Raw genomic sequence first — 23,192 nt, 5'->3', positions numbered from 1 at the left:
GCATGTTAGGGATGAGCCAAAGTTATCTCCTTTACAAAAAGCAGACTCAGTATTCTTTCGTGGTTACACAAACAAATCACAAAGCCAAAGCGAAAGGCAACTCCCTCCTCCCTGTGCCCTGCAATCCATCAAGTGAGGTTCTGTGTTTTATCACTTTTCTTTGAGGGTTGCAAAACTTCTACATGGAATTCTTTGATTACTGTAATACTTTTATCAACAAAAGAAAATTAACTCTAACAACACACTGTACTGTCAGAAATTTCTTCATCAAAGGTGAAAATGATGACAGATGGGCAGAAATACATGCCAGGATACGCAGCTCATCAAGACTTCCCTTCTTTCCAGGCAAGGTAGACTCTGGGCCCGTGGGGGCCTTCCTTACTGCAGTCTCCCAAGAAATGCTGTAACTATTTATATGTACATCCCTATCATTCACGACTCTGTAAACTTATCAAAGGCAATGCTGACTTCCACATCCATTTTGGTCTTCCATGCATCACCACACTGAGTGAATGAAACAGATGAACGAATAATCAGGGCTGTGGCCCAGGCAGCACATTCCCATGCCCTGTCCCCAACTGACCATGTCATGTGAGCCCTGGGGTTAGGCCTAGACCCTAGCCCAGACTACAGAAGCTAGCACCACTGCCACCAACATGCTGCCGAGGGACCAGACCACCTTCTAACCATTTGTGTGGCTAAGAAAACTTTATTCACAGAAGTTTTATGCAAGTAATTTGCTATAGTTTTAGTTCACCTTTAAAACATGTGCAGAGTAATTCACAACAGCATTAGAAATCCCATTTTATAAACATTTCAATAATCATTGTGGAGACAGAAATCTCCTGGTAACATTAAAAGTGACCAGAATTGGCACTTTTCCTCTCAGTGTCAAAACCAAAGAAATCGCCAATTCAAAAGACTACCGCACTTCCCCAATGACTACAAAAGAGATTAGCATTATCAGACTTCAAGAGTTAAAAAAAGTTACTTTGGGGACTTAATTCCCAACAAAAGAGATCTGGGTCTACCAAACAGTATGCCATATATGGGCTGTCTTGCATTAAGACTGATAGAACTGTGAATTTCCCTTGCAGCAAATTGCTGCCAGTTAAAGCCACTGATCCTGCTAACTGTACCCATTCCTCTGGTACAAAGTAACTAATTCTTGGAAACACCACACACAGTGTAACTCTTTCCCAAAGTCACAGCCCTCAAAGTCACAACCACTTAGAAATCTCAGGCCCCAACACTCTGAACTAGAGGGCTGCCACCAGACGATCCTTCTTGCAAGTTTGGAGGTTTATAAGGCAGCATTCCGGGCACCTGAGGATGTCCCCCACAGGTACATTTCCACAGAATGCCTCCACACTGGCCACAGCAAAATAAAAAAATAAAAAATTAAAAAAAATTTTTAAAAAGCCTTGTTCCTCCCTGGAAGATAATGTAGTAGTGTCTGAAGTGAGGGACATGTCTGGGCAGACAAGGGCATGATCACAGATCCTCACGACAGTTGGGCAAGTCTTCCTCTGACAAAGTTGTGGTGGCTGTGGTGAGCTCCAGAGCCAGTTCATAACCCATAGTGGCCTCACTGTGCACTTTCAGGTAGAGCTCCTTTGCATTGTTCATCCCTAACTTCCTCATCCAGAAAAGAGAGAAATCAGATGACATCCAAGGCATTCAGTTCTGGAACTCAGAGCTTTAATTTGCTTCTCAGATTAGTCCGTTCCCTATAAAATCCCCCAGGAAACAAGGTCCAGGGGAGATGGACAGAATGTTAGGTGCATAAAGTGGATCTGCCAAAAAGGGCAGTCTCAGTTTTAAGAGTCAGCACTGGGCTGGCAGATGTGGGGCCAGTTACACCTAGCATAGGTAGTGAATAATAGATCAAGGTGCACACTGACCTCCTGCACTCTTTTTTATGGGTCAGACTTGGCTTTCCTAGCTTTATATACATGAGATAAAAGAAAACAAACTATAAAAAAATCTGCCCTGAAAATTATCTTTTTGAAAAAGAAATAGCCTTACCCTTTAACATCTTCTAGGAGTCACTTGTCATCCACATTACAAAAACCTAACTGGCAGTTATTAAGTTAAAGAGGATAAATGCATCATCTTACAAACAGCTCATTTAGTTTCTTCTAGCTCTTTTAAGGCATCTGCTTACATGCAGAATGCAAAATTTTCATTATAAAAAGTCCAAGCTCTTTTAAAAATATATTTGTCAATGACTGAGAAAAGAGATGTTTCTGAATTCTTACAACTAGATAGAAAAATTTCCACATGACTTCTCAGATGAAAAACTGCCTTCCACTAGAACGCTGGGCCAGGAATCTTGGACTTCTTAGTACATGCTTCACCTTCACTTCACCACAAGTTCTAGGACAAGTCACAAGCCTGTGGGCCTGCTTCCCACATGTGGAAAACAGGATGTTTAGGATGATCCCCATAGTTAATCTAAAAACAGCCGGTAGGCACTTACTTAAGCAGCCATTAAATAAATGGCCAATGCTGAATCAACAAAGTAACTGATTTCTCCTTTTTTTCTGGGGGTTAAGAGGGCAAGGAAAATATTGTCCTTATATGATAATTAAAAACTCAACTTATGTAGTATTCCAGAAATAGCCTAGGTTGCTTTTAGGGCTTTTTCTTGGAGTATACAGCCTATTTTTTAAGTATTGAGAAAGCTTTATCTTTCTTATTAATCTCAGGAAAAATAGTCACTTTATTTTTCATGCAGATGAAAAATATCAGACAACCAAGTTCTTTTAACAACGTCTTGGCAGCAAGCTGCAGATCATTTTTCATAAAAGGGTGATAATGGAGAAAAGATGGAACATACAGTTTCCTATTTCTTTCTTCTCATTCCTTTGCCCCTCAAACACAGGGGACTTTGGGAGATTTAGTTTACAGACAGAATGCCTGTCCTACTTTGACAAAGAAAAAATTATAATTCTGAACTCCTTGGAAGACACTCACAAAACAGAGAACATTATTACTTTTTTGCTATTCCAGAGCCACAGAATGACTTTGCTTTTTCTTCTTTTTCCTTCCAGAGTAAGAACTACTATAGTTCATTTTCCTCCCCCAAAGTTTCTCAATGGTTCCATGACTGAGACTGAAAGCAAATTGTTTGCATTTTAATTATAACATGTGCTCATTACTGATACCATTTGAGAGTACGTATGTGTTGTTTGATAATGTTCTTTTAAGAAATTACATAATGGCTCATCTGTCCTGAACCCAGCCACTGCCCCTAATATTTCACCATAATCACACAACTAAAACTCTCCAGTTTCTGCCAAGGTATTTTTACTAGGCCATCACCCAATGCTTCTAGATCCTTCTTTGCCAATCAAACAATCAATCACCCATGGCCTCCCATGGCTTCCATCGTTCAACACCTGTTCACGTCAGGTCACCTTCTTGAACCATCACACACAACGTCCTGGGCCTCAAAGTGCGCAACAGACCCAGAGAAAAGAATGAAAGCTAGACCTAAAGGAGCCACTGGCTTCCAAAGCCAGGCCAAGCATGACGTGGCTGCGTACCCAGTGGTGGCATACAATTAGACCGGTTCCGCTTCCACAAGGAAGAGGGAGACTAAGCAGTAACCACAGGGGAGTTTAGATGCGGTTCAGAGTGACAGCATCTCTGTGTCTCAGTTCTGAATCTGCAGAACATAACCTGAGACACCCTCCTTGGAATACACATCTACTTTGCAGTGAGGAGACAACAGGCAATTTGGAGAGTCCCATCCCTGAGAATAACTACACTTTACAGGAGTGTAAGTCGTAAAAGCCTTTTGTGTTCAATGTGAATGCTTGCTTACCCACAACCTAACACTCGAGTCTGCTCTTTATGGGTTCTAAAAAGAGTGATGAGCCAGGTAGAGCACATCTGTCTTAATTTTAACAAAAGATCATGCAAAACTCCCCTCCTTTCTCTTCTTTTAAATCAAAATGAGAGATATGATAGGAAGGAACAACCCAATGAAGTCTCAGGCAGTATTATAAAATCAAAATCCTTAAAACTTGAATAAATTACTGATTTTAGAGTTTATTTCATCAAAGTAAAGACATACTAATGCAGATATCCCACCTCCATCACTTACCAACTATACAGCCTTGGCCAAGTCACTTAACCATCCTGTGCCTCAGTTTCCTCATCTGTAAAGAGGAAGAGCTAAAATGCATAAAGCTCTCAGCAGTGTCTGGCACATAACAAACATTCACTTAACAGTAGCTTTTAGTTATAGCCATGAAAATGATGAGTAAACCTAAGGATGTGATTGCACGCATCACACCCTTTTGAACCAATTCAGATTGAAGATATAATGGTTTTTGCCCTTTGTAGGGGAGGGGAATAAAAGCTTTTCCAACTTCAACTACGACTCTCCCCAGTTCAGCATTATGTGGAAGTTGGAGTACCAGGACCTTCTCAAACAGCTTCCTAGAGGGGCTTTTCAAAAAGGGGTGGAACAGATAGATGTCCTTATTACCGCCTTCACATCTGGACCACAGGGGTCAAGGACTCAGATCCCCATGATTCTCCAGCCAGGAGCCAAGCTTTTTTATCTGCGGCCAGCAGGCTTTTTCTTATAAGTCTGATTGTTCCTTAAGGTACTTTAGTCCTCTGTATACACATCCTAGGTGACAGGTTTTTTTCAAGATATCCCCCTCTCCCAGTCCCCAAAACATGCAAGCAGCGGCCCATCCTTTTGGAAAACCAAAAAGGAAGAAACTGACACATACTGACACATTTCATCTGTGAGTAGTGGCAGCTTAGGGAAGCAACCTGTCGTCCAAAGTGCTTCGAGTTCCTACCAGCTGCATCTGACTGACTTCTGATCTTAAAAATCCCTAGTATTCTCCTGGAGTCCAATTCTGAATACTGTCTACAGTTAAGGGTACAGTATTCAGAACTCTCTTCCAAACTCTGGCCCCAGACATAAGTTCTCATAAGCTTACCCTGCCACTGCATGAAACTTCTGATGTCTCAAAACCTGGACCTGCCTTCTTGATCCTTCCTTCTCAAGAATCTTGGTAAATCTGAGGGAATGACTTGCCTGCCTTCCCCATTCCCAAGGAGATACCACAGATCACTGTCCCTCTGAAGCACGGCACCCAAGCCATATCATCTTGGGATAGGGCTTCATGTAGGAAAAGTAGGAAAAGGTATGCAACAGCAGAATTTGTAACCAAACTAATCCCGTTTTGTTTTGTTTTGTTGTCTGTTTAACATGTCAGATATAAGAGTATTTATGAATCTCAGGCAACATTCTGAAGCAGCTGCTAAGAGGTCCTTAAATGAACTTTCAAGTCCTGGCCAATCCACTGTTCTTTGCACTATTTATATTCCTAAAGCCATCAGCTATGTTTGATATGGCTGATCATGAGGCCCTGCCTAATGGACTACAGAATCCAATGATACCGACAAGCAGCAATAGCTTGTTTTGATCTTTACCTGGCTTCACCTTGCGGTGGGAGAGGCTATGCGGCTTTCCAGAGTCTGAGCCAAGATGGATGCTATCTCCCCACCACTGCCTCTCGCCCCTGAGCTCTCACGAGAGCTGCTTCACTTTCCCCTTCACTTCGCTCATCCTCTCACACTGATTACACCCAGCACATTTTAATCTTATCTTTCTCCCACATGTCCCACGTCCGTCTGTGGATGAGTCAGTGCAACGACTCCCCTGCCTGATGCAGGTCTGAAAACTAGGAACATTTCCCCCAAAAGACCAAAACAAACAAGTAAGGGTAAAAGATCATGAAACAATAGGAAGCCAGGCTAAACACAAGTCCTTTGAACACAATATACACACTAGGGTGAACAGTGGGCTTCCTCTGTGCACCTGAGCAGGTGCCCTCCCCTCCCCCGCCCCTTATACAGAAGGCTACATGGCAACAAGGATCTGCAGGGGCAGGAAGGGGACTCTAGAACATTCAAGCCAGGTCTCTGTTACCTTTCAGCAGATATCACACAAGATGCTTGTCATCTTTTCCCACCCCTGTCAGAATTCTGAAGCCAGGATGGTATGAGAATTTTGATTTTTGACTCTTAAGCTGTCACCAGAGGAATTCAAGACTTAGCAAATGACTTAAAGCAGCAGATCTCACACTTCAACTTGCAGTAGAATTACCTGGAGGTATGGTTACAGCACAGATTGCTGGGTCCAGAGTTTCTGATGCAGTATGTATGAGTGGGCCTGAGAATCTCCATTTCCAACAGATTCTTGGATGTTCCTAGATGCTTAGATATTGATGCTACTGATATGGAGAGCACACTCTGAGTACCACCAGCTTAATGCTTCCGAATACAGGAGAACCGTCTAATGTATCAGATTTGGTTACACAAAGGAGGGGTACTAAATGCATGTGTCTCGGTTTTCAAGTCTTATGCAATGACTTGAAATAGCGCCATCTCTTCTTACAAATTCCTGAAAACTTAAAATAAGTTAACTGGGGTCTAGCCGAGACTAGAAAAACAAGTAGGAGTTGGAAACTTAGAGAGACCACATTCATTTATAGGAAAGGACGTGGAGGAGGAGATCCTAAACACAGTTTGTTAAGTAAGGCTGCCCTTATCTTAGAAGCCAACTGTTCTCCTAGATCCCAGCTTTATAGTGCTCCTTTTTTATACGGTGCTCCCAGGGAGCAAACTCCACCTTGTAATCTTCCCAGGGAGGAGAAGATAGAAATAGGTCTAAAGGTCAATACTGGTAGCTAATTTCCACAGCCAAAATCTCTTATTTTTCTGATAATGGTTCTCAACCCTAACTGTACATCTGTGATCACATGGAGCTTTAAGAAACATAGATGCCCAGACCCCATACCTAGAGATTCAGACCAAATTGGTCTAGAATAGGACCTAGATATAGGTGTTTTTTTTAAAGCTCCCTGGGTGATTCTCAAATACGGCAAGGTTAAAAACTATCAATAGAGGAAAAAGAGACTAAGGGGGAAGCTGGAAAGAGAGAAGAGTAGCAAGCCTCCTTTAGATGATGTCTAGTGAAAGAGAAAAGGAGAACAGCTGGGAATGATTAGGATACGTAAAACTGAGGCTCTTAGATCCTGCAACTGATCTAAGGATCAACCCTATGTCAGCTGTCTCGGGTTCAAAAATCAGAAATGGCTGGATGATCAAGGAAGTGCCCTCATTTGCCAAAAACCTGGTAACAGTCCAAAGATCTATTCAGAAACCCTTTTAACAAGATATACTTTTTTTTAGAAGAATTAATAACTAGAAATTTGAAGCAGAGAGCTTTAACTTCTCACAAATCCTCTGAAGTTTCAAGCTTTGAAATCATGTATCCGAAAAACAATAAAATTTATCCTTGAGCAAAATTAAATTTTTGTTTATTTGTTGTTGTCGTTGTTAAGGGAAAGCAAAAGACTGAAGAAGTAACTTTCAGAGCACTTGGTGATTGAAATTATCCTCCCAGTAACCACACCGACAGCTTTCGAAGCTGTAAGATCATGAGATGTGGATGATAAAATCAAGATAGAGTTATTTTCTTCTCTTCCTTCTTGACTAGCATGAATGCACGTGTTAACAAGCTGGGGAAAAAAAAAATGTCTGAAAGCTTTACAATCCTGTTTAAGGCAGAACAATGAACACAAAACAGACCAGGGACTCTCAGGGCAGGTAACACAGACAGACGTCAGGTGAAATTAGGTCTGCTCACATTAACAGGCCAAACACTAGGAGTAGAGAGAAGAAAAATCCAGATGTATTTCCACTGCGTGTTAACAGGTAAAACTGATTCATCAAAGTTTTTGACTTGATTAGAAAACAAAAATGTGGAAAATCTGCATTTTAAAAATGAGAATTTCTTATTAAAATGATCATTTTTGATAAAAACATACATTAATTACTTTAAAGTCAATTTAGAATACAGTAGTTTCACTAGCATGAGATAGCTTTCCTAATTTAACACATGGTACTTCACTTATTCAGTACTGACTGCCCACAAATTAACTCAAAGCATTCACTGATTTTATAAAACTTTAGGAATAAAGTTCCCTTTGCCTCCTAAATGAATATACCTACTAAATGATGCCTATAGTCAAGTGCCAAATTTCACCTTAGTAACTCGCATGAAGGTTGAAAGGGGTGAAGCCTAAAATATGGTCCAAATGACCTAGACTTTCAGCCTAAAATAAGGACCTTTCTTGGAAAGGGAGGACTGATTTAGACAATTCAATTCAGCAGAGGACATACATCTATTCAAACAGAAAGCTGTAAGCTTATCTTTATTAGACAGGATTGGAGATAGAAGGCCTGATCTAGGCCACTAATTTCAAGAAAAGTAAACTAGCTCACCTAGGAAGTTATCTATCAGGAGCTTAAGAGCCCAAGCTACCGAAGAAAGCATGCTCACACTGGTATTACCTCAAAGATAACTTTAAAATAATCTGGCTCACAACATATTCATAGCCCATTCCAGGCTTCTCAGGGTTACACAAATGATGTACCGGTTCTAACTGATTATTATTCTTCTTAAGAAATGGAGAGGAATGCTCAGGTTCAGTTTCAATTTTTATTTAGAAAAAATCACCTTGCTTAAAATTTAGTCCACGGGCCAGTATCTATTTGCATGATAGGTATATTCATATATGGCAAATGAATGTTAATGGGACTATACTAAAATATAACTAGTGAATAAAGATATGCCTCTTCTTATTTTACTCACTAGAAAAAAAAAAAAAAAGGTACCCAACACAAATTAAGATGCAGATGTACAAGGGTTATATGTATGAAGAATTACATTAACAAGTCCTTGATTTGGAAATGAATGCTGGCACAAAGCCCCAGGATAGCTCTTGCATAAGGTAAAAACTGGAAAAGAAACACTGAGTTTTAAATTAGGTAAATATGTTTTTAGAAATTTACCAATAGGAAAAGTTCTAATGGAGAGATCTAGAGAAGGCATTTTAATTTATAAAACCATTACGGTATTAGAAGAAAGTTAAACTACACTGAGTTTTAAAATTTAAATAAAAAGAATAAAGGAAAGGAAGGTAAACAGGCTTTAAACATCACTCAGCTGAGCTCAATATGAAATATGGAACTGAGACAGTTATCTAGATAATTTATGATGAAAACAATATCATTTTAAAATTCAATTATAAGGTCTATGGCCATGCTACCCTTAACAAACTGATCCCAACTGATCTCGGGAGCTAAGCAAGGTCGGGCCTGGTTAGTACTTGGATGGGAGACCGCCAAAGAAGACCAAGTGCTGTAGGCATAAAAAATAAAAAAATAAGGGATTGTAAGCTAACAAGGTCCTTGCATCTGTGAGGTCAACCAAGGGTTGCCTCGGCTAAAAAATTTAATAAATAAATAAATAAATAAATGAAATCAATTATTAGAAAAATTGGGACACTTCAGGAAAAGAAAGGCAGTTTTGAAATTTGAATTACGTGAATTAATGACTTAACACTCCACTTGATCTTTCTAATGTTGCATCAATTTTCAAGGAGACATCTGACAAGCTATATTTGATATCATTTTACACCCTCCTTAAACTTCAGGTTTACACCCGGAGTTGTGCCTTTAAAAGTCCACCCTGGCCATGGCCACCTTCCGCTGCCTTCAGCCCCACCACCTCCTCCACTCCATGGCCATATTCAGTTATCAGGCAGAACCATCTGCCTGCTCCACATTTATCGTAGGGTTTCAGTCTATCTTCTGGACACAATCCAGACACTACTCACCTATCTTTACCATGAAACTGAGAGTTCTGAAATTTTTTCCAACATGCACAAGATTAGTATTCTGCTGGCCACATTTTATCTTAGGGCATATGGGTCCTGCGTTCCTGTGGCCAATTAAAGCCATCATTTCAAGTTCTATTCATACATATTTCTACCTTGAAGACAAAAATGGAAAGCTCTTTAATACACACTTTAACACGGCCAGCAACTTGCATTATGCAACATTTTCTGTTTCTGTCTTGGCAGCTTGCCTTTAAACCCTAGTAACTGCACTGCAAAGAGTCACCACCTCACAAAATATTTTTAATACCTTTAATTATGATATTTGATTCGGCAGCCAAACTTCTGCCAGGAACTTCTTGTAAATTTGGTTTTTCCTGAAATCTGTTTTTCTTGGTATTTTCTCCATTCATCTACCTACCTGAAGCCTATAAAAGCACAGATAAACTGTTCGTCCAAGGCAGAAATTTCTCAGATAATAGCCCAACCCAAAGGCTTTCTACACACTACGTATCACTCTATTAGTTCTAAATAGTACACTTTGTATCTGACTCATAGTAAACCATGGTCGCACAAGGTAGTGACCAAAAAGAAATGAGAATCCCCAAACCAACAGGTTTCTAACTGAATTCTAAACCCACGCCTTCTACTCTCCTGCTAAAAGCCCAGGCACTGACTTGATTCTTAAGTCATTAGCTCATGTAAAAATCAAGGGAAGGAGCCTAAATCATGAGTTAAAGTCTACCACTCATCAACACAGAAAGGTGTTAGTTACCCTGGCGCAGCCACAACTGGAAAGATAAGCATTCGAAACAGTATTCTGAAGGATTGACATGGGGATTAGTGGTAATATAGGAGAATAATGTGGCACACAGTAGCAACTCTTAAAATGACAGCTATTTTTAAAAAGTACAAATTTCCAGTTATAAAATAAATAAGTCACGAGGATATAATGTAGATCCTGGTGACTGCAGTTACTAACACTATTGTACATGTGAAAACTGCTATGAGAGTAAATCTTAAAAGTTCTCATTACACACACAAAAATCTGTAACTATATGTGATAGTAGATGTTAACTAGGAGCTGAGAGAGCTCTAGAGATTCTGGCTTAGCCTTACTACCATCATCGATGACAGTGAATTGGACAGGGCTCCATTTTCTTAAGCCCCGACAGGGACAGGGATAAGAGGATTCTTTGACACTATCCTTCCACTAAGGACCCTAGGCTCTTCTCTCCCCTTGAAGACTGACTGTTCTAGACCAAAGCTCTCAGTCAGCCTGCACAGCCTGAGGTAACCCACAAACCCAGACTCCACAAGCACAGCATACCACCAACTTCCCAAACGAGGCCGGGAAGAGGAAATTCAGTAAGGGGAGTGGGGACGGAGCCAAGGACAAATGCTAGTGGAAATGGGAGGGAGGGACAAGTTCTAATAGTTCTAATTGGGAAATCAAGGAGAATCCATGGGTCCGTTCAGTCCTTCACAGTAGGATGAAGAACGAAATTTCATTTACCAGAAAGTTACCTATGAATGACTAAGATTTTAATTTTAACAAAATCTTCTTATTCTCCTCTATTTGCAACCCTCTCTTCCATCCCTATGCTCCTGCACTCATGTCCTACAAAAACAAATTACCACCAATTTGGGGACTTAAAAAACAAAATGCAAGATGTGGTTCCACAGTGTAGCTTTACACACAGAAGGTCCTGGGTTCACACCACAGTGGAGCCATGGGACATGGTCTAGGGCCATGTCACCCTCAACAAGCCCAATGTCTGACCTCGGAAGCTAAGCAGGGTCGGGCCTGGTTAGTACTTGGATTGGATGGGAGACCACCTAGGAAGACCAGGTGCTGTAGGCATAAATAATAATAATTTAAAAAATGCGGCTAGCATTAATATGATGGCTAAGTGGAAGGCCAGGGGAGGAAGGAAGCAATCAGGGAGATCATTCTATGAACAATAAAGATGTCTAACCAATGTACTGTATACTTGAAACTAATTTAAATAAATAAATTTATTTAAAAAAAAAAAAGGATTCTCACAGTGCTGGAGACTAAAAGTCTGAATTAAAAGGTGTCTGCAGGGCTACACTCCTTCCGAAGGCTCTAGGGGCGGGCCCTTCCCTGCCTCTTCCTAGTAGCTCCCACCAGTCCCTGTTGTTCCTGGGCTTGAATCTGCATCACTCCAATCGTTGTCTCAGTCTTCCCTAGGCCTTCTCCACATCTAGTGTGTCCTCCTTTCTTATTAGGAAACCAGTCACTGGATTTAGGGTCTGCCCTAAGCCAAGATGACTTCATCTTAATTTAGCTAATTACCTCCGGAAAGACCCTATTTCCAAATAAGGTCTCGTTCTGAGGTTCCAAAGAGACATGAATTGTGGAGGGATACTCTTCAACCCACTACAGCTCCCAAATTAAAATAAATCACCGCCACCAAGATAGGGGGCAAAGTGGTGAGACTTGACAAATCTCAGCATCACAGAACTATAAGAAATGTCAAAGTTATAATCTCCAGGGGATCCATGGGCACTAAATCTGAGTTGGAAACAATATATCTTTTACCTTTCTCTCAACCCATGGGAAACTGATGTTTTGGAAAACATTAAAAGTCTCAAGCAAAACAGCACTACAACTCGGGACATTCCACTGACCCAACACCTGAGTGAATACTGTGAAGTCTGGTATGAGGTATACATGAACATTCACATATATATTATCTATTATCAGGAGTGGAGTAGCAAAAAGATGAAAGGCAGAGGAGGACATTTTCCAGTTAAACAGACTTTTCATTTAACTATGTAGGGATGGGATGTGGAACATGGGTCTTAGAAAAGCAAGGTTTCCTTTTAAAACATTACTTTAGGTTTTTAATCACCCCTCTTGCAAGTTATCCTTTTCTGATGATGACATAAGCCTACACAAAAGCATCATATATTAAATATTTTTTCGTTTTGTTTTTAATCCAGGTATTACTTTTGCTATGTGAGGAAAAAATACTTGAGATCAGCTTAAAGTCTTGTGTACTCCCTCTGCTGGCTCTGAATTTAAAATAAATTCTTAATGGCTTCAGGAGCCAAGTTATTAATTTCTCTAGCTATCTAAAACACAAGGAAAAATACGCTATGGATTCTCCCCCCCCCACACACGCAAAGGTCTTCAAAGAAATAAGTAAGGAATTAGAAAACACATACTGAAAATTGCCAAAGCCATCACCCTCTTGGCTTTTTTATGGATTCACTCCAAGGGAAAGCTAATGCATTTCATTTGAGGCAGGGGTCACTTCCTGTGTTGGTCTTGTCCCTTAACAAGTATACCAGGAGCTTTTCTTACTCTGTGCTCACCTCTCCACTGCAGAACTAGGGCACATTTGGATAGCCACAGCAGGTGAGTCGCAAGGACAACCTGACTTCCTCATCTTAAGTGATTACTAGAGTAGAAAATTACTGGAAGGACCACAGCCCATCAGAGAAGTTGGTCCATTTCTCTTTGTAATTTTATCTCATAATAGTAACTGCCACACTACAGAGAAAAAGTCTCAAGATTAAAATCTCAAAAAAACGTCCAAGTAAAAAGTGGAAGACGTACACTCTAGAAAAGCCCGGCTTAAAACATACTCCAATCACACATTTGCATTTTACCAGGAAGGAGAAATACTTCACAATATTCTATGGTACCTGCTACTGTACTTCTTTTTTCCAATTGGGGAAATTGTGATATTGAGAAGTGACAGTTGTTTGATCAAGAATAAAATGGTTAAAGATACTGAGTCTGTCTGCAGCTGTGATGCAATCAGAATTGGAGTCTTCTGTCATAATCCCTAGCCTACCCACACCTATTCAGAAAACTCTATCTCAGAAGAGCTACAGACTGGCCCCTTGAAAAAAATCCATCTCAAAGACTGCTTGCTTCCTCTTCTTCATGTGTGACTTCTATTTTCCAATCCATGGATAGAAAACTTCGAGTATATCTGGGACTTACACCCCCAAATGCAGAAGATTATGGACAACTTAGTTTTACACAACAGCTTTGCTCGCGTAAAAAGTGGACAAGTAAATTTTAGGCTGAACAATTCCATGGTGACTCTTTCTGGATGGTACATATTGACACGGCATAAAGTGGGGTACACACAGAGGGCAGGTTTGATTTAACTTTCTCTTAACGAAAGGTCATTCCAAGATCAGATTTCCCTCAGTTTCTGTGATGTGTAGAGACTGGCACTGATGAAGTTTTCAGGGACTTCTACAATAGGAAACGAGAAATTGAGAAAATGCCTTAGATAGCAGAACATTGTTTTATAATTACGCTACATCATATCAACATCAACACTAGGAGGTCCAAAACTTAGGTCACTTTCATAGCTACAAGCATTCAAAAGATTCTACACATGACATTACCTTACTCTTGAGTCACAACACCCCCTCCTTTCAGTGTCAAGTCCCAGAACACAGCTATCCTCACGGGGTGAGGACATAGCGACCCCAAAAGCAGCTCCAAGAATCAGAAATGCTTATTTATCTGGTAAATACATTCATTCTCTGCCCTCAAGGCTCTTACACTGTACCTGAGAATATACGGGAGTCACAGAAAAATGACAACAGAAATGGGCAGGAGTCAGGGGGTATGCTGGGTAGGGTGTTGTGAATAGAGTAGGCTTTTTCAGCAAGATGAGCTGAGAGTGCTGATGGGGAATGCAAAAAGAGAAACACAGCTACTCCAGTGTGAGGCAGCCTAGAGGATGGGGGAGGGAAGCACAGGCGAGCAAATGAAGTAAGAGTTTGCAGAAATGGAGGCACTAACACAAACAGCTGTGAAACCACAATGGTTAGCAGCAAACATTACAGAACAGTGGTGCTCTGGGCTCGCAAGGACACACTCTGAACTCCATCACTGCTAGCTGTGGGTCCCAGAGCCAGTCACCCACATGTTCCTAGACTGTTTCTTCGCCTGTAAAATAGTTCGATGATCTCTAAGATTTCTTTTAGTTCTAAACTTGAGGCAAAAGTAATGCAGATGAGCTGTCTGTATCAAGGCTCCACATTTACTCTAAAAGGAGGCCAATCCTACAGCTGGCCCCATGAGACAGAACTGGGATCCCAGAGGAGTCCAGGGCCTCAAGTGGGTGGATTTCCCTAATCTGGGTGGATATGGAAAAGCCCCAGCTTCTCCCAAACAGACCCAAATTATAGGAGCCATGTTACATGGCCCTGCATCTCCAAAGCAAGCTGAAAATAATCCAAAGAGAATTAAAGGCCAGCCCCAAGCCAGAGCTCAACACCAACTTTGCCATTTGCTGATAACTTCTCTGCAGACCTGAAACACAAAGAAAAGCAGAAGTACACATGCAAAAAAGGCAAAGAGAATGGACAATAATGACAAGTTCACAGAACACAGATTTGCAAGTTTATTTTCTGTCTTCTCCCAATAAAACACAAACTCTCGTTTGTCTTGTGCTATTATAACCCTGGGCCGTCAGAATACCCTGCACACAGTATGCCTTTGACAAATATCTGTTGAATGAATGAAATGGCATGTGATTTAAATGGGTAAAAAGAGTTTTCTCTTTCCAATCGTTTACTCACTTTCGGTACCCCAGCTGTAATGTCCACTGATACCCACTTGTACGTATGTCACCCCCAGTTCCTTCTATAGCAGCAAAGAGCCAAAGTGGCCCTTCAGGACTCCTCAATTTATGATACAGGAAAAGGTGGGGAGGAAAGCAAGGAGTCAAGAATAGGATAAAGTCTGTTCCCTACAAGAAAGATGAGTGAGAATGAAAATAAAATAAATTCCATCTTCTCTTCAGCCCTGGGAATCTGGAATCTGATGCACTGGCAATGAGAAAGTAGGATAGCTCACCAGAGAACACACAGGCCTAAAAGGGTCTTATCTTCGCATTTTTTAATCAAGATCTTTGGATGGATGGAGTCTGCTAAACTTTGTCCAGAGCAAGTAAATGACTTTTTAGTGGGACAATGCCTCTTCATTAATCTTCCAAATAAAAATATCTTCCATATTTTAAATAAGAATCACAAGTAGAGTACTAAGAAGTTTAACTACAAGATGTTCTTCTACAGTGTCATTCTCTTAAAATAGAACCCTCCTAAAATCTCCTAAAAATAAGTCTGCATAGTTTCATTTCATTTTCTAAGGAGATAAACATCAAAACACTTAGCTTCTTTTTTAAAGCATCTTTCTGCTACATGGGGCTCACAGATCAAAGTTTAAAAGGGCCAATTTCTTCACTTCGTAGGTCAATGACACAGCTTTGAAAAAGAGGAAAAACAGTCCCCCTAGTGTACTGCTGCTGTAGGAAGAGGAAGTATATTAGTTGAGAATCACTGACGAAGACAGTACTGCCAAAGGAAATTACAAAACAGCATTTTAGCAACAGGGACCAAGCAGAAGACAGATTCTTCACACACAACCATAACCAGCCCTTTGGTGAGTTACTCCAAAGGTAACTGAGGACAGAATTACAAGACAATGTGTCATTATTATGATTTTGTCATTTTGAAATTTAAAAAATATGTGTTTTTAAACATAAAAGTTGCAGTTAAAAATAACATTTTCTTAATACCGTATGTTGAAAAGGAACTGGATGCGCGAATCTAAAAAACAGTGATGGCATAAACAAGCATTGTGTGGCAGGTTAGCCCTCATCTTTTTACCTTGGGAAGAAGCCATATGAGCGGATAGTCTCATATGAAGGAAGACTCGGTCTCTTGAACTACCCCCTGAAGTGGCAGCAGAAGTTCTCGCACAGTATCTTACACTTGTGAAATTGTGGAAACCACCACAGAAACTCGTGGTTGCCTAACATCTTTGTGCCCTGACCCATGGAAAAGGCAGGTGTGTGGGAGTGTATAGGAGAGAATAAGTGATAAATTGGGCTTACAAGGGAATCTAGAGTCTTCGAGGTCTGCCCAGGACAGGAGGAACTGAGAGAACTTACCAGTTTAGTTATGGGTGCAGTGCAAGTAAGCTTAATATGAATTGAAGGAAATGTAACCTTTTCCCCCTCTTAACCACATCTGATTATTCATTTCTACTTTAATGCCTGAGTTAAGGGAACCTGTGAGATATCTATCACCTTTCTCCCTGGCACAGCATACATTTGACAAACCTAAGTTAACCAAGAACTTCCTCCTTTTGTTAAAATGCTCTCTTCTGTGCCACCTTTATCACTTCATAGTCCCCAAATACACATACTGATAGGCACTGAACAGCTACACAAACATGATGCACTCACTCGGCCTACATCAATATTCATCTATCTTTTGATCCTGAAAATAATAACCAAGATGTTTTTTAGACTGAGGCAAATATGCTTTTCAGGAAAGCAACTTCTACTTATGTAAGACTACTCATTGCTTAGTAAATGGCCTTAAAAAAAAAAAAAAAGATCAATTCAAAGAGAAAAATAGTGTGAGAACAAAGACTAAGAACTGTGTCTACTAATTACTTCTTACTAACTAGCTGTGTGATCTTAGAAAAGTCATTAACTTGAAGAATCAGGTTCTTCACCTATAAAATAAGGCCACTGAACTAGATCGGTGAACCTCATCCCAGCAGTACATTAAAATCACCAGCAAGACTTCAAATCTCTCCCCACTAACCAAACACTAAAACCTCTCCCCTACCACACGCCAGCACAATTAAATCAGATTCTCTGGGTATCAGTATTTTTTTAAAGACTCCCTGGCGATTCTAATATGCAACCAAGGGTTTGAATCACTAGTCTCAATTCTTATCTCCAAGGCCTCTATTCTAATTCTTTCATTCTATGATCTTAGGGTAATAATCCGAGTCACAGGATCTCACAATGCAATGGCCCAAAAATCCACAAAAGTAAAGTCTAGATCCTCCATACTGTGCCTATAGTACACACATGACTAGGAGACATTAACCTGAATTCTAGACATTTTAAGAGTTTAAAAAAACGAATGCATAACTCAGAATGAAAGTAGTGTGGTTTAAATGCACACGCATGCTTTCCAAAATGACTAATCATGATAAAAATCAACTCCTGAAACCTGGACATATGGACATGGGTCACAATTAGCTCCTGACCTCTCCCTTTTCCCTCTTCTGGCCCCACTAAATCACAAGTATAAAAAAGGCTGGCTATTAGTCATATCGGAATATGAAACCAGCTCCAGTTTCAAAGGGCCTTTTCCATCATCAAAGATTTGGAAGTTCCTGCATGGTTGCATCTTTTGATAAAGGTCATCTTACAAAAACTCTAGATTATATTCCTACAGTCTTCAAGGATTAGTTGTCACACAATACTCAGAAATATAACTGGTGTAAAAGTTTAAATTAAAAATAATCATAAAATGTGCCCCTGTATTTTAAACATGTTAAAGGTTGAGAATTTCAATTTATACTATTTCATAAGATTTTAAAAAGAGATTGAAACAGCAGAAAAGGGAAAAAGAAGCTATGAGACCAAAAAATGGTTAGGACATGAAACCACAAAGTTTATGACTAGGCCCAAAATCTCTATTGCGAATCCTGCAAACTACATGAAAATATAATTGTCTCAATTCTCCCAGTCTCAATTCATGGCTTCTTCTGGTAATAACACTTTCTCACATAAATCTTTCCTTAAAAAATCAAATGTTTTAAAACTGTTATTATTTTTAACTATAAGCACAATAGCAAGAAGTGGTATTTGTGGAATTACTCTTGTAACCTTAAAAATCATAAGGTGAAACCCTTCGTATGTTAACTTTTTAACTAAAAGTTAGCTAACTTAATTAACAGATATTCTGCACCAAATTAAAACATGCAGGACTAAATTTCAAGTGTGAGAAATCTGAAAAATATTCCAAAACCCCAACTCTATTTCTTAGATCCTGTAAATTCACCCCTTCCTACCATTGTACACTGAGATTAACCCTTGCTGTCCTCCTAGAAACTCAGTTTTAAAAGGCATCACATTAGCACTGCTTTAAAAATGGAACTCTCATCCTTTCTTGTAAATAGCCCTCATATCACATAACTAGCATTCCTTTGCAAAGAAATAAAGTCAAATCAAATATAACATTCATAATGTCAGCACTTGTTAAAGGAAATGAAACAATTGTGAAATAATATCACAGCAGACGTTTTGCTTTTAAAGTTTGTTTAATCTAAACAAGGTTTAAATCTAAATAAGATCTCTCCAACACTGGCCATTAAAAAAAAAAAAAAAAAAACAAGCACTTTACTGGGGTTTTTTTTAAAGCAAATTAATAATCAATACCCTAAATTCTTTAGCTTCTCACATATGGTTTCCTCTCTGGTGCTTCAGTTCTCCACTAAGGTCAAACTTCTTATTTCTTACACCTACTTGAACCCAGGAAGATACAGGGCTCCCCAAAGATAATAAAGGGAGAGAAGCAGGAAGCAGTTACCCATTAAAAAAAGAAAAAAGGAAGAAAAAAAAAGCTAATTGCAAAGAGAAGCAATTGCAATTGTACAGGACTCTCTTTTGCCTTGGTACTGTCACATTCATATACTTGGATAAGAGGCTAGAAAAATAAGGTGCCAGGAAGAGCAAAGCAGCTGGGTATCAGCAGAGGCACAGGGGCTAATCTCTTTGGATGCCCAACTGCAGGAAGTCATTACATCATAGGCCTTTCCACACCTCTCTCCCTACCACGTGTCCAGTGCCCCAAGAGGCTGAAAAGGAACAGTAGAGAGCCTCTCTTCAGGTTCACTTATTGGTAGAAGCCATTACGGCCAAACCTCTCTCCCAGAGGCTTAGTTTAAAGCGCTGGGCCCTGAGTCCTCCACACCTGGACTCCGCCTCAAACAACGCTAGAGTCCAGCCTCAGCAGGAGCAGCAGGTGAGGTCAGATCGTTTCTAGATGGCAGAACTGGCTAGTTCCAGGCCCCAGAACATCTCAGAGGCTACTGGGGACAGATTTACTGAAAAGACAATGCTGAACAACAAAAATGTCAAGAAAGAGGGCCAGGAGAAGGCTTGCAACCACTGCTTTTTCTAACGAGATCTTTATGCCTATAGGAGTTAACACCCACAAGCCCAAAACTTGGACCCAGGGGTTCTCATCCAGCTAGTGACAACGCACCACGCTCCTCCAACCTACTGAAAACCACAAATGCAACCCCTCCACCGGGCACCAAGTCCAAAACACTTCCCCACATTCCCTCGCTCCACCTGCAGGGCCCTCACCGCACCTCCACTATGTTGAATTCTACTCCAAAGTTGGGCCCCAGACCTACCTCCTCCGCACTGTCTCGGGAATCTGGCAAACGCACTCATTTCCGTCTGTCCTTCCCTCACCGGAGTCTCCTGCCCCTTCTCCGCACCTGGCCATGCCCGAAAATTCCCAGGAAGCCTCCTTCCCCCGGACCCCCTCTGCGGCCATCCCCAGGTTCCTCTCCTCCAGAGGTAACACAGAATCCCCAAAGCCTCACAGGGCAGGCTCTCTGCCAACCCCTCTCCCCGGTGCCTGCAGGAGCGCTACAACGAATGGAAGGCGCGTCTCGTACTGCGCAGGAGGCCCAGCGGGTCCCGCCGCCCGCCCGAGGTGAGTACGCACCTTCCAGCCGGCAGAGCTGTTGCTGTCGCCTTTATCCTTGAAGTAGGGCACGCAGCGCACCATCCACTCGTAGATCTGGGACAGAGTGAGCCGTTTGTCCGGGGAGCTCTCGATGGCGCGAGTGATCAGATCTGCGTAGGACAGGTTCCCCCAGGCGTTCCGCCGCGACGAGCATTTCCGCGGCTGCCCGGAGCCCCCAGCCGCCCCCGGCTGCGGCGGTGGCAGCGGCTGCTGAGGCTGCAGCGGCGTCTGCGTCGCCCCGCTCGGCGCGCCCGCGGCAGGGGCTGGCCCGGACCCGGGGTCCTGCCCTCCGGGAGCCAGCAGCCGGGCCGAGTCCTCGAGCAGCAGTCCAGCGCCCAGCGTGCCGCACCCGCCGCCGCCGATCGCCATGGCCGAGCCGGCCCGACTGCTGCTGTCCTCGTCGTCTTCATCGTCCTCCTCCTCGGGGATCATGGAGTCAGCGGCCGCCTCCCCCGAGGGCTTGGCCGGGCTCCCCTGGAGCTCCGGCCTCTGCAGGGGCCACGTACAGGAGCGCGGCCGGCTCTGGGGCTCAAACTCCGGGTCCAGCTCCACTTCGAGTGGAGAGAGCGGGGCCGGGGAGGCCAGCGCCTCTGCCATCTTCGCCGCCCGCCCGCGGCTCGGGCTCTCGCGCTCTCCTCTCGGCCGGGGCGGGGTGCGGCGGGGGAGGGACAGGGACGCCGCGAAGGCTCGGGCTCCCGGGCGCCGCCGCCGCTAGAGCCGCCGCCGCCTGGAGAAGCACGAGAGGAGAAAGAAGGGGAGTTGGTTATCCCGGGCTGGAGCCGAGACCTCGGTGAGTCCTCACTCGCCGCCGCCGCCGCCGCTTCCCGACCGCACCGCGCCCGCCTCCCAGGATCAGGCAGACCTGGAGACGTGCGCCCCGCGAACCTGGCGCAGCAGACGCCGCCCCCTGGTCAGGCCGCTGGGGAGACGCGGGCGAATCGACGGGCTCGCACCGGGCAGCCCCCTCCCCCCGCCGCCGCCGCCAGATCTGCAGGTCTCTCCTGGGCTAGGTGGCTGGGCGGGGACGAGGGGGGAGGGGCGGGGGCGAAGGGGGAGGGGCGCGAGCCGCGCCTTTAAAGCGGGCAGCGGCCGGAGCTGGCGCAGCCCAGCCGAGGTCTGAGCCCGAGACGGGGCGGGCGTGCGTTTGTTTATGTTTCGCTCGGGCCCGCTCAAGTGCTTCCCGCGGCGTCGCCGCCAAATTCTGTGGCGCCTTCGGCTCTTCTACGGGTCCCTGGCCCTGCCGCCTCCGCGCTCCCCCGCTCCCCCACTCCCAGCGGAGGGGACCCAACTGGCAGCTCCTTTCTCCCCTCTTCGCCCGCGGACCGAGAGGGCGGACGTGGGTCCGAGTGCAGACGGGCCCTTGTCACTTCCAGAAAAAAGAAAAGACGGGAAGGGGGACGGACAGCTCGGCGGGTGTTTGCAAAGGGTCGAGCCGCACAAGAACGGCCACTTTGGGGTTTTGTGCGTTTTATTTTCTCACAGACGTTGTGCCCTCCACCCACTTCCCAGTAAAGGACAAGGGGAGGGGACAAGTAGAAACATAAATCTTCCAACAGGTCGGGAATCACCAAGTCTCCCGGGCCGCCAGAAAACCCGGACTAGCACGTTCATCACCTCCTTGCTCCCGCTGCTGCCATCTTGACAGTTTTCCCCCCTTCAGTCAAGTCCTTTAAAAACACTAGCGGGAGAGAAGGAAGACGCGCACACCGAGTCACGGGGAGGAAAAAGGGAAGCGCCTGGCCCAGCTCGGAAGCAGATCCGGAGTCACCGGGAAGGCGGCCGCCCCGCTGCACAGCTCTGGCGCCTACCTCGGTTCCTTCCCTTCAGGGACGAGGGGGGAGGACGCACAATCCCGCGCGGGCCGGGGGCACGGCGAGGAGGGGGCGCGCAACCTCAGCGAAGGAGAGGCGCTCCGGCCACCGCCGCAGCCCTCCAGAAGAACCGCCTGTCAGCCTGCGTGCTGCCGCCTTCCACATTCCTTCTCCTCCCTTCCACGAGCAGGGCGGCCGCGGCAGCAGCACAAAGTTATAGACACACGCAGGGTGCCTCAACCTAAGCTGACGGCGGGCGGGTCCCCGCCCAGGGGGAGGGCTGGGCAGAGGGCCCGGGTGTGCTGGTGTCCGTGTGTGTGTGCATGTGTTTGCGTGCACTCGTGCGCGCGCCTGCGCGGCTCGGCTCCGCGGGGCTGCAGGCGTGGGTGTCGGGGAGCGCGCCGCCGGCCCGGACTCGGCGGGCTCCCGCAGCGGTCCCCGCCCTGCTCCTCCCCCCTCCCAAGAGCCTCAACCACGACAAAGCGCGGCACTGGCCCAGGAGAAGAGGGAGAGGGAGAGCAGAGCCTCAAACTCTCCACGAGCAGTCTCGTAGCACCCGGGGTCCCCGGCAAGCGCGTGTGTCCGCCAGCCTCTGGGCCCGCTCTGGTGTCCGGTTCCCCATTAGAACTGGACACCAAGTAACACCTGAGATAAAATGCTGATCGTAGATAGCAAGGGTTACCTCGGCGTGGAAATACTGACAAGCCAAGATGCTGGTGCCTTCAGGACTTCGATAACCTGATGCCCTCAGATTTGATCAGGCACCAAGCGGGTACACTCTTACCCAGGACACTCGACCGCAATCGCATTTTACTTTTCAGGGATTTCATGGCATGCGAGGGGAGAAGTGTAACTAACTGGAAAAAGCAAATTATGCCATTCTTAAACCCAAGAGCAGAGTTTGAACAACTGTGAATGGGAAATAATTTTACTCTAATTTGTAAATGACAGCAAACGTCTAATTGCGCTTTTTTGACTTTTTAAAAACATACTCCTTTAGGTTTAGAAAAAAAAATCTTTACAAGCCTTTATCCAATGATCAGTGCCCAATTCATTCGTTTGTGCACTTGTGCACTAAGAATAT

General features: G+C 43.7%; 1 protein-coding gene and 1 pseudogene across 2 annotated transcripts in view; one reads left to right on the top strand and one right to left on the bottom strand.

Annotated features, from left to right (window-relative positions):
• FOXO3 (forkhead box O3) overlaps nt 1–22,215 on the bottom strand; it is a 109,713-nt gene extending 87,498 nt beyond the window's left edge. The window contains exons 1-2 of one of the 2 annotated variants that reach the window (XM_036220666.1): nt 22,106–22,215; nt 20,277–21,024 (exon numbers count right to left, since the gene is read on the bottom strand). In XM_036220666.1, the coding sequence (XP_036076559.1) occupies nt 20,277–20,894 (618 nt within the window). In that variant the 5' untranslated portion in view covers nt 20,895–21,024; nt 22,106–22,215. Of the gene's footprint in view, nt 1–20,276; nt 21,832–22,105 lie in introns of those variants that run through there. The other variant, XM_016160182.2, reaches the window with a different exon arrangement.
• Nucleotides 9,136–9,253, top strand: LOC118605316 (annotated as a pseudogene).
• Nucleotides 22,216–23,192: the final 977 nt, after the last annotated feature.

Source organism: Rousettus aegyptiacus, unplaced genomic scaffold (genome assembly GCF_014176215.1).
Source record: "Rousettus aegyptiacus isolate mRouAeg1 unplaced genomic scaffold, mRouAeg1.p scaffold_m13_p_1, whole genome shotgun sequence".
Taxonomy (NCBI): Eukaryota; Metazoa; Chordata; class Mammalia; order Chiroptera; family Pteropodidae; genus Rousettus; species Rousettus aegyptiacus.
The sequence above is the reverse complement of the archived record's forward strand: the minus strand, read 5'-3'. Positions and strand labels throughout refer to the sequence as shown.